Below are 12,694 nucleotides of genomic sequence, written 5' to 3' on the forward strand. Positions count from 1 at the left end.
AAGAACAAGACATATGAGAAAGAAATGCTTCCGTTGGCTTAGGAAAAAGATCCTATGAATACAGTGTATTATTGCATTCTATTCCATCATTTTGATCCCTTTGGAGAGCAATATTTGAATACAGAGTGGAGAAGTGTACATATGTGTATGGTGGAGGGCACTATGTGTCAGTGACTGCAAATTGACACTGCATAAAAAGTCAGCACGAAGTCACTGCATTGGACACTGAAAATGTGCTGATGCACCCATGAAGATGGATAATCATAAACTCTACAAGGACTCTGACACCGATTCCTACTTGCTGCTGCCTCTGGCTGGCAGCAGCTCACCAGCTGCCTCATCTGCTCCGGACTGGCTGGGTCAGCAGAGCACCCCGCTGCCCACACCCCCACACCGTGCTCCCTATCAGGGCAGCCAGCCGCAGAGATCCCTCCCAAGCACCTCCTTTCTCCTGACCTTGCTCTGTGTAAAAGTACCACCAGTAGTGTCTTCCTTCTTCCCATTAAACCCTCTGCCTACTCAGAATCTACGCGGTGGGCAGTCTGTTCACAGATGAGCTTTTTTCCTTTCCTTTTCTCCCTCCTTCCCTTGCTCCCTCCCTCCCTCCTCCCCTGTCTCCACCTCCAACTCTGTGTGAAACAAGCTACCATAGAACTGCATTCCAAAGGATTCTGCTATGAAAGCTGCAGTAACAATGCACCTAGGAAACCTAAATGGTGGCACTGGAGTGGGCATGGTGGAGGTAATTCCTGTACATAAGAAGCAGAGAGAACTTCCCCCTTAAAATGTTTATACTTAGGCCTTGGGTTTAGGAAATAGGGCAGTGAAATCACTAATTTTAGGCCATTTTAAAAGCTTCTTTTCCCCTCAGAGCCTAACGAATTTTCTTATTCTATTCTTATTACACTTCCTAACTTTCTCATAATGTGGGAAATCAATGCAAAACCGAATGCTGATGCTCATGCCGCTTTTGCATGCTGCTCCCTTCAGAGCTAGTGCCTGCCAGGACTGCTCTGCAGAGGGCAGTGCAGCTCACTGGGAAGCAGTACATGGTTTATTAGAGCACTGAGAACATCTCACCAAGGGAACTGTGGGTAACTTCTGTGGAATCGTCAAGGGCAATATGATTATGACACACTTGCTCAATTCCTTGATTCTCAGTATACAAATAGAAATTCTGTAAGATTCTTGACATTTTGCTGGATGTTTCTTAATTTTGCTTAATTTGAAAAGTCCCTTAAGTGGACTTTTGTGTTTAGGGAAATGTTACTATGGGGCTTGAGGACCCATATTGAGACCTTTCATCACCAACCCCAGACTAGCAGTCTCTCTGTTCCCCTTGACCCAGGCTCTCTCTGTCCTCCTCAAGTATTCCATCCTTCCTCCCTTCTTCTCCTTTCTCTCTGTCTATAGCTATCATTTATTAATTACTTGAAATATATCATTAGTGCAGTCTGGGTGGGATAGAAAGAAAAGATACTTCAATGCAAATTCATACTTGCTCACCCTTCTCTAATCCAATCACCCAATTTTCTCTTTCCCAAACCCTATAACAACTCTTGTTAAGTATATGTTGTTTTATTTAACCAGACCATGCTAGACTTTTCAGAACCTCAAATTCATCATTGAGGCTGTTTCTTCCTCTGCCTTCATTTATGGAATTCCTAAAGTCAGGAATGAAATAGGTAACTACATTTCTTAACAAATGTCTTCTTAAGTGTCTTGAGATATTGATGTCTATATCTGAAATAAAGAACACTGATATTTGGTCTTTGAAGACAAGTAAAAAGGGATATGAATTCTAAACTTCATATTGATGCAGCATTTGTATAGATATATCTTATCAAACCCTTATAGACTGAAGTTAATGGAAGTTATGAATGAGAATATTTTGTGGTTATTGTTTCTTGTAAGTAGAGTTGGACTTTGAGCCATTTTAAAATGACTTTAATACTATATTTCAAGAGAACTATCACTTAAATTTATTTTTCTCCTAAAAATCTTTTTTTCCCTTAAAGTCTCTTCGAAACTATATAAAGTAAGATGGAGGCATCACTCCTGGCAGTAGTATATCTAGATTTTCCAATTGAACCTGTATAAAACAAAAACAAAAACAAAAACCCCCTCCTAGTGGCTTGTTATTCTAAAATAATAATAGTAAATTCTTTGGACTTTCTTCTTTAGTCCAAATGAACTTTCTGGCCTAGCGTGTGCTAACATTTTTGTTTGTTTCACTTATTCTGACAAGCACTTCCTTATTCCACAGGTTACCATCTTCCAGGATCTCACCCATCATACTTCTGTTTCTCAGGGAGCATTTGCTGCTATGCTCAGAGCCACCAGCTGACAAGGCAGGGGGCCAGATACCCGACTGTAATGTGCTGCTACAGAGCAAGGCTCCAAGGTGGGCTGTCCTGCTAACGTGGAAAACTTACCACAACTGATCTCTCCTGGGTCTGCTTTTAGGCTCTTCACTGGTCTTCAGAAATGCTCCTCTCTCCTACTATTCCATCTCTCTTCTAAAAATACACCAGACAATGTTTCCTGCTGTCATCTGGTAGCCTTTCTGCAACCATTTTTCCTCCTTTAGATTTCATATTTTAATAATTTGTTCCATTTTTCCTTTTGTGTTGTTAATAATACACTTTCTTTTTCCAGCCTCTCTCTTCTCCCAGCTCCTAATCCATCCTCACTACATATTAATCAGTTAATCACTCTCATCACTGCCATTTTTTAACTCTCATCCATATTCTGGGATGTTACATCACCTCTGCTCCTTAAAGGGATATTCACCTAAAAGGCATATAAACAACAGACAGACAAACAAACTGATGAGGACAAGACAACTATCAAAAGTAAGCCAGGGAATAGAGAGAGAGAAGTTATTCCATGTGTAAACTTGCCTTATGCATAGGGATTGAGAACCTACCTGTATTTTTGTTTTGTGACTATAGTCTGACTTCTATATAAATTTACCTTTGATAATTAATGATTTTTAAGCTTTCCATGGGAGAAGGTGATCAACCAGATGCTTCCAAACTGGGCCTGCTTTGGCATACTTACTGAAAAGGACTAGGCTGGCATTGGTGACCCCCAGCTTGTTGGCAGCCACGCAGGTATAGTTGCCATAGTGCTCCTCAGTGACGTTGGTCACTGTCAGGGAGGACTGGCCCTCGGTGCTCTTAATCTCAAGGCCATTGGCACTGTTTATCCTAAGAGTTCAAAAACAGAAGAGTAAAAAGAAACACTGATGAAGATTTGGCATAGTAATTCCATTTTCATTATATTGGTGGAAAAGAAGGGAAAGGAAGTGGTTAGAGTTTGTTGTTCCATGCTCATTCCTCATGTTAATAGTATAATCCCATATTATCTGAATTGATGTCCATCCACAGAGAAGACTACAGGGGTGGATGAGTTTCTTCGGGCTTGACTTCTACTATAAGTGAGAAAGACCTGCAGGTGGAAACTACCCACTGAACCACCTGCCTCACTTCTGCACATAACCTGAGTGTTTTGAAGCTTCAGCTCAAGTATTACAGTCCTGAAAACACTTGATAAAAGGACTTTGAGAAGAAAGAGTCTAAGAGGATAGGGCTATGTAATTATAGCTGGGCTTGTTTTTGTCACTGGGGCTCCTGGTGGTACCCCTAAGACCATCTATCAGAGCAATCGGGTACAGAAGTTTGGCACATACGTACCTGGTGTCATCTCGGTACCACTCAAAGTCAGGTGCAGGCACTGCCGAGGCCTCACATTTGAGTGAAGCTTGTCGCCCTGTGGTGGCTTCGTTACTCTTGGATTCTGTGATAGTGGGAGGATCTGTGGGAAGGACAGGCACATGATTTGCATGATAGTCAGAGGGCACTCCAGAATTTCCATGCAAGAAGAAACTGGGAAGGAGACTCTGATTGGAGAGGTGCTGGAAAGAAACAGTCTTAAAGCTCCATTTACATAAATTTATGATCAGCTGAAGGGGACTGACTACTAGAAAACTAAATAAAAATAAGAGGTGATTAATGAAACCACAGATTTGGTGTACTTAACTAGGAGACTTAATGAGGTTTTATGGAAATAGAATCTAGGATTTCTTTTTCCTTCCTTCAATACACCATCAGTTATTTCAAGTGTGGATTATATGTGCATAGTTTTTTTTTTAGGTGGTGATACTAAAGGACTTGGGATTTTAATGTATGATTAGAGCATTTTTCTTTTTCATCATCATCATTATCATCATGGTGATTGTTGCAGGTTGAGATGACAGTAAAATTCTGATGAAAACAACACAGGTCTAAAGTTCTTCAAACCCAAGTGTAGCCTAATACTTTCTTCAGGAATTCATAAAAACAAACAAAGTAGTAGTATGTGATTACTTAAGCATTTTTTTCTTTTCTGTGTTTCCTTATTGCTATGGCCCAGGTAAACCATTGCTTTTATGTGGAAAGGTGCAGTATGAAGTTATGTTGGTACATAGAAGCCTTCCTGGTGTATCATCTTTCTACTCACTCCGGAAGTTGTGCCCTTGATTCTGTCTGCTTAGAACTGGCCCACAAAACTGCACAAAACACATCTGACATTTGTCATGATTTAAAATATATTATATATTATACATTATATATTATATGTTATATATACATATGATATATACATGTGTAATATAAGTATATGCATATATACATATACTATATATGTATTATGTATACACATACATATAATATATATATGTATTAGTTTATTTTCCTTTATCCAGTATCACTCTTTTGTTTTACATTCAATATTATTTTGTATTAGTTTCAGGTGTGCACCATAGTGGTTAGACAATCATATTCTTTACAAAGTGTTCCCACTGATATTTCCAGTACCCACCTGGCACCATACATAGTTAGTACAATAGTATTGACTATATTCCCTATACTCTGCTCTACATCCCCATGACAATTTTGTAACTACCAACCTGTACTTTTCAATCCTTTCACCATTTTCACTGAGCCTCTGGCAACCATCAGTCTGTTCTCTGTTTCTATGAGTGATTCTTTCAAACAATCCTATGAAGGGTGGAACAAGTGTCTATAGGTCCACATGATGGAGTAAGGTTGGTAGATGTGGGCTCCTGGCTTGATGATGCTGTGTTTGACAAGGTTATGGACCTTTAGGAAAAAATAATTTTTTTTTGACTAAAATTTATTTGCCAGAAATGGCTACTTGGCTGCATGTGCATAAAATAGGGAGACCCAAACAATATTTAGACTTTACAGAGAAAAAAGTTTATTTAAGGAAAACAGTAAAGTGATTTCTAGTATATAAAATTTATTTAAATCTCTTCAGTGCCTGGTTCAGCTCACTTATTTCTGAGTTTTCTTCATATTCAGAAACTGTTTTTCAAGTTTTCTGCCTAGAGGAGACTCTGGTCTTAGTTGGGAAGGATGTACAAAAGCATCTAGTTAGTCTGCAATTTTCTCTCCCGTTTCATTTTCACATGAGCTTGGACATCCTTAAATCATTGTCAGAGAAGAGGAGTTAGAGCACATTTGGATAAGCACCACCAGCCTGTGTGTAAATAGACGTGCCAGAGTGAGTGATGGTTGCTGTTTTGTTGCTTTAAAATTATCTGCTCATTTTTGTATAGGCACAAAACGGCAACATGATGAGTGGAAAGAACCCTGGATTGGAAACTAGGAGTCCTGGAATTTAATTTCAATTTGCTTGTGTGGACCTCCCATCACACACTTTATCTTTCTGAGCCTTGGTTTTATTGCCAATGTAATGAGAGAACTATATACTTTAATGATTCCTTCCAGCTATTAAAAAAAATCCCAGTTCCAGTCAAAACTGCCCATTCTTTACAAATGGGCAGTTTGTATCATTATGATCCAAATGTATTTTCATATTTACTGCTCATTTAACCCTTAGGTTGTTAGATTTCAAAATTGTAGCTCATTTATTTATCTCATGGGTTAAGAATCAGGATTAGCACTCAGAAATGGAAACATGAGGTCTGATTTTGATTCTTCTCTTAAACAGAACTGTGACCTAGGCAAGCACCTACACCAGTCTGAGCCTTTTTTTTTCTTATGTTTCAAAACAAAGGCTTAGTTTAAAATGGACACTAAGGGGTTCCATTTAAATTCATTCATTCCAGGATTGGTTACATAGACCATTGGAGCACATTAGTTTAAAGAATAATGCAATAACTGGGGTAGTGGTGTTGGTAGAGGAGGTGTTTGTGGGGATAAGATATCCGATAGAATTGAAAGGTTTAAATTTAAAGTTTGATAAACCTGAGCTTACTAGGCTCTGTCTCTTGTTTTCCTTCCTCATTAGAGAGTTTAGTACTTTGTCTAGAGTCACATTGCCTCAATTTTCTCATCTATGAAATGTTGGAACTGGAGACGAGGCAGTCCAGGTGGAGATTGCTGAAGGATTCCAGAGAGAGCCTGTACTTGGTTTATGATAAAGGGACCAGAAGAAAATGTAGGGATTTGAGATTGAGAGATACTGAGCTTCAGAACTGATAAGACTAGATGTGAAGAGTGAGGCAAAAAAGGAGGCATGTCAAAAATAACACAGATAATAAGCAAATTTCTGGCTTAAACCTCTAGGTGATGCCATCCACTGAGATAAGATAAATAAGAAGAAAAAAAGGTGATCAGCAGGAATACACTGAATGAATATTAGTTTCCTGTCCTCACCTCTTCACTGTAGAGTTAGTTGACCCTTGGACAATATAGGTTTCAACTCTGTGGTTCCATTTATATGTTTTTCAAAAATAAATACTATAAATGTTTTAACATTTTCTTTTTTCTAGCTTACTTTATCATAAGAATATATTATATAGTACATGCAACATATAAAATATGTGTTAATTGACTATTTATATCATCAGTAAGACTTCTGGCCAACAGTAGGCTATTAGTACTTAAGTTCTGGGGGAATCAAAAGTTATGCGTGGATTTTTGGAAAAGATTTTATTTATTTACTTTTAGAGAGGGGAAGGGAGTGAGAAAGAGAGGGAAAGAAACATCAGTGTATGGTTGCTTCTCGTGTGCCCCCTACTGGAGACTTGGCTCACAACCCAGGCATGTGCTCTGACTGGGAATTGAACTGGTTCACAGACCAGCACTCAATCCAGAGCCACACCAGCCAGGGCTGTATATGGATTTTTGACAGCACAGGGACTGGTGCCCTTAACCCCTGCATTGGTCAAAGGTCAACTGTATTAGGTTCTTAAGCTGCCAATGACTCCACAATCTGTAGCATGTTGGCTGGAGAAATAATCTTACTTATGATTCTATTGCTTTGGTCAATTGCTCAAATTGTGAAATGAGTTTTAACCAGTTTGTGAGTTTCTGGAGCCATGTGCTTATAACTGATAAAACCTTAATGATGAGTACTGCTGTGCTCAGCCAGCCCCAAACTTGGGTCAGACTCCACCCATTCCACCTCCTCCTCCTGTGCTCTCATGGCTGTAGCACCTCAACCTAATAATGCCATGGTGGAGCCTCCCAGTCCCTGCACCAGGACACCAGGAATATGGGTCTCAGAGCCACAGTCTCATGGGAGAATTCTTCTTTGCTCTGGATTTTCCTCCCATGTGGCAGGGGCTTATTTAGTATACCTCCTTGCTCTGGGACCCAGGGGGAAGAAATGGTTTTTCTGATTAAAAATTTTGGAAATAACAAAGTAGGTGTGTTTGGCTTTGCTCTTCCCCTTCTTCCTTTTGGGATCAAGCTTCTGGTGAGGATCAGAGCTTCTCCTCTGCTTTTCCACACTGAAGTCTTACTTGGCTCTCCATTTCCCACTTGCCTGTGGGCATGACTGCCCCAGTCCAGGGCTGCCATAATTGGGAAGGGAAGTTGGTCACACAAACTCTACCTCTCACCACTTTGATGTTCATAACCAGAATAGTTAAGTAGCAAGCTATTTATGAACTCCTTAGTGATGCCAGCATGGGAAAAGTGGACATAAACTAGGGTTAAATACATTAACTATACAGGGACAAGATGACACCAGTCAATGTCAAATGTGAAATGCTTGCTTCTCTCATTGAAAATCTAGGAAGTTTCTCATATTGGTGTAAATTTACAGGTGATGATAAATGCGTGAAGATCTTGTTGTTTCCAATATTTCTCAGATGACACAATGGTGCAGGTCTATTTGTTCATGGTTTATCGGAATGAACATTTCAAAATTCATTTGTGATCAATTCTACATTGGTGAGGCTAAGGAAAATGATTACAAATCATATTGTGGCATGCCCATTGTAGTTAAAATAATAGCTGTCTTTGCTCAAAATATGGTTATAATCAAATTGTGACAATAATAATGCAGCATGGAGGTCCATTGTTATTCTTTATGTGACTTTGGAATAGCTTTCAATTGTTAAATAATTCTTCCAGTTTTTTTTTATTTCAAAATTCTGGGTTCTGAAAATATTAAAAAGGGCTCTCTTCTTATATCACCCATAACAAGACTGCCAATTAAGATAACAATGACAGTGGCCTAGCAAACAAAATATAATTTATTTACTGTTCCTGATATTAGGAATAATAGTTTAAGTAACAAAATTCTTAATAATGAATTCAGGTTATAAGCATTTATCATATGTCAGTACTATGCTAAGCTTTAGGTAGTCTTTTCACCCAAATAATAGCCAGTAGGAAGTAAGGATTATTAACCCATTTTATAAATGAGAAGACAGGCCTACAGAGGGTTAGTAAATTGTTTAAATTCACATAACCAGCATTTGAAGGAGTCTAGATTTGAACCCATCTTTATGAAATTCATGCTCTGATCCTCTCTGTGCTTCCATTTGAGTGAATTCCTGCTAAGGAAAAATATCATTACAGAAGCATGCTGGTCTCTTAAAAGGTAAATGTTACATAATTCTGCTGTTGCAGACAATAAAAATGGTACAACATGCATTGACGTAGTGTACATAAACTCACATTTGGAATGAGGAGATGGGGGCTATTTCTGCCTAGGCCACTTAGGTCTTTACCTCCTGGAGGTGACACACTAAGGTGTTGGTGCCTCTGATCTGTGAATGAATGTAGGTGATGATACCTTCCCACCTACCCTTCAGGTTTGATGTAAGAATCAAATAAAATCACAGATATGAGAGCATGTTTGACACCTGAAGTAATTACATGCATTCTTTTCATTGCTATTATCATGTGGTGTCATTGAAGTAAAGAAGACTTTGGAGTTAGAATGGGTTAGAGTCCTAATTCTGCTACTCACTAGGTCTTTGATTTTGTGGCAGAAATTGCTCACATGCTCTGAGCTCTGTTTTTGGCCTCTCCACATGGGGATTATCCAGTTGTCTTCCAGGATTAGTGTGCAGTGGTGGACCAGTGGGGTGGGAGCAAAGAATGTGGGCAACAAGAACAACATTGTCTGTAGAGAATTTAGAAACAGTAATGGAAGTAACTAAAAGCTGTCTTTTTTTTAATCACCATCTATCAGCAATACTCAACAATGTCAGTGATAAAGTAAATATTTCTGCTTGCTAGTATAGTTTCCAGTCCAGCATGCCGCCCCACAGTGGCCTCTGGCACTGTGATGATTACAGTGAATCATACAAAATCTTTAGCATAATCTTGGCACTCTGAAGTCACTCATAAAAGTTACGGTTCTTGTTCACATTGCAAAGTTATGGTTGAAGACTACAGTAACTCTGGATTCTTACTGAATATTTCCTCTCAAGATCCCATAAAAGATAATAAACATTAGAATGTGTCTTTATTGATACTCTCCCAAATATAAGAATAAACTAAAGGTTGGCATGGGGAATGGAAAGATGAAGCTATGAATAGCTAGAGAAGGTGCCAGCTGGTTCCATATTGAGCAGCTATTTTACAAAAATTTCCTCAGCAGGTGATTTTTGAATCAAAGCCCTGAAATAGTACAGTTGAAATACATTTATATTACCTGGAGAAAACAGATGTCTCCAGTCCCAACTGTGCATTCTCTAGTAGTAACCTCTGCTTCCTCTAAAATAATAGCTCTCAAAGGTAAGGGGGAGCTTTAGAAATGCCAGCATCTCATGCCTCTTAACAACTATGTTGGGTTGGTTATCTCTGGACACCAGGGTGGCTGCAGAGCTGAGTTCAAGGGGTGACAAGCAGAGGAAAAGAGATGATAACGAATGACAATGAGAACCTAGTTGGAGAGATAGCTGTGGGAAGGCAGAAGATGAAAACATTAGCTGGTCATTGGGGCAAGGGGAAAGATTCACAGTGGGGGTAGGTTGTGAGAAGAATTTCTCCAGGAATAGGACAAGAGTCCAGTGTAGGATGAGTCAAAATAAAATTAATAGACTGTATTTACTAGACATTTACTATGCACTAGATATTATGTTCAGTATACTGGACACTTGGAAGAGACAAACCCATGAATACATCTGATTTTAATGCACTGTGAGAACTGAAATTGAGGGATTGCACATAGGCCCTGTAATGAAAGGATATCTGTCCTTAGGGCTGGGATCTGGGAGAAATCAGCAGCTATCCTGTAAGTAAGAAACCAGAAATGGTGCCTATTATCCAATATTTTATTAAGCTTATTTAGTTGAAGAGAGTTCAGGTCAATAATTTTAGCTTTTGTAAACTCCAGGACTTCCTACCATTCAGAAAACAGATTTTGGGTATCAGATGGTTATGTGCAATGCCACAGACCAAGTAGGGAGAAGAATTATCAAGAGAAGTGATACAGAGGAGGCTGTAGAATCCAGCTTGTGAGCTTTGTCTCTCCGGTTTCCTGCTCTAGCTTCTCAGTGTGCTGCCACAAACACCTATTGGTCACTGAGGAAAGGACTCAATAAAATGCTAGTAGGAGACAATCACCAGCACTGGGATTTTTTTTTCCAGTGCTGTTCAGGGTCTGTTTCATTACAATAATCTATTTGGCCATTAATTATCTAAGCCACCCTGATTCTCTGACCTAATTCCAAACCCCGTGTTTTGAAAAGGAAGAGGAGTAAGTTTAATAATGGGACATTTCCATAGTAGACAGGCTTAGATGAAGTGGCAAAGGTGGTAGCAGATATTTGTCAGTATTCACGAGTTTTGCCAGCCAGACCTGGTTCTATAATGTAATGTTGGAGGCTTCATCTCCTTAGTGTGATTACACTTAAGCAGAACAAATTGTTTGAATAGGGCATGAGGAGCAATGGCCAGTTGCTTTAATGTATTATAAACATAGCTTATGAAGTGTTGGTAAAAAGGTGATTTCAAAGGAAACTGATATTTGAATATACTTCTTGATTTGTAACCGATATCATTGCAAAGTCTGAAGAAATGTTAAGAGGGCAGAGTTTGCCTGTGAGTTTTTTACCTCCTCACTGAGTAAATGTTTACTGGATGTCTGACTAAGCTCACTAGAGTAGATTTCCATGTTTTGAGGTATTTTTTTTTTAAATCTTAAGATTCTGTCCATAATCTTCAGTGGCTCACTTGTCACTAGCAAAACCTCACATTTTCATAAAAGCTGTTTCTTGAAGACTATCAGTATTTTATTCTCTTCTAAGTTACACTTTGGGGACAGTCAGAAAGGAGCAATGTCAGACTAATTGAACTAATAATAAAAGGGCCCAGGCGGCTGGCTTTGATCATGGGAACCATCTGCAGTGCAGACTACTTTGATGTCTCACACAATGGAAGCATAAATATTTTCTGTGTATTCCATGATTGGACTTTCAGAAATCTAATTAAGATGAAGGTCAATTAAGAGAAAATAAAACCTTAACTCCAAAAGTCAGAGAGGAGGTGTAAGATGATGGAATGGTTGTGTGTACATAAAAGAAGCTAACTAACCTAATTACGACTTGTATAAACACCCAGAGAAAGTGCCTTTCATGTAAAAAAAAAAGGTCCTAAAGCATTTTATAACATTGAGATCATTACTGTGTCTTTGAAACACACCCAGTACTGGAAAAGAATAGTAATACTGGCATTTCAGAACTCTATTACTAAAAGAATTGTAGACAGCTAGGGGATAAAAGCACTTTGGAGCTCATCAAAAGCAGCCCCTTACTTCTTGGAAATAAGTGCCATAAATGTCTATGGCACAGTCATAGCTACTGGATTCTTTTTGGTATGCTGTGCAGAAGAACACGCTGGCTGTTTCAGAAGGCTGCAAGGCTGGAGGAAGGCCCCTGGACACAGTGCAGCCCAGCATGGCTGGGTCACCTTAGGCAAGCTTGCTTGGCCGTCTATGCCTCTGTTTCCAAATTTTTAAAGTTGGAACAAGAATATTTATCTCATGACTTTACTGTGAGTATTAAATGACAAACATAAATCCCTTACACCAGTGCTGCACATTGTAGGTAGTAAGAATAAAAAACTCCCCCTTCTCCTCCTGTTTTTCCTGAGAGCATGAGCTTTAGAATCAAACTTTGAGTCCCTCTCTTCCACCTGCTTTCCATGTCACTAGAAAGACTATTTTACCTCCTTAGGCTTCAGTGTCTCAAACTATAAAGTGGAGTAAATTACATGTCCCTTCCCAGAGAATTTATACAGAATCATTGGCACATAGGTAACTACATGGAGGACTTAAGATAACAAAAAGTAACTCACCATGGTTCAAAGCATATTTTCAAATAGGGGTTGTATCTGTGTAGGTGTGTTATATATGCACACGTGTGTATATCTCTGCATGTAGGGTATATATATTCATGTGTATTACATGTGCACATGTG

The 12,694-nt window shown here is 39.0% G+C and overlaps 1 protein-coding gene across 2 annotated transcripts in view; it reads right to left on the reverse strand.

The window, feature by feature from the left end:
• LOC123827056 (limbic system associated membrane protein) overlaps positions 1-12,694 on the reverse strand; it is a 633,910-nt gene that overhangs the window by 35,302 nt on the left and 585,914 nt on the right. For both annotated transcript variants that reach the window (XM_045851349.1, XM_045851347.1), the window contains exons 5-6: positions 3,699-3,819; positions 3,064-3,212 (exon numbers count right to left, since the gene is read on the reverse strand). In XM_045851349.1, the coding sequence (XP_045707305.1) occupies positions 3,064-3,212; positions 3,699-3,819 (270 nt within the window). The remainder of the gene's footprint in view (positions 1-3,063; positions 3,213-3,698; positions 3,820-12,694) is intronic.

The sequence above is a fragment of the Phyllostomus hastatus genome, unplaced genomic scaffold (genome assembly GCF_019186645.2).
Source record: "Phyllostomus hastatus isolate PE091 unplaced genomic scaffold, TTU_PhHast_1.1 phas_contig_86, whole genome shotgun sequence".
Lineage (NCBI taxonomy): Eukaryota > Metazoa > Chordata > Mammalia > Chiroptera > Phyllostomidae > Phyllostomus > Phyllostomus hastatus.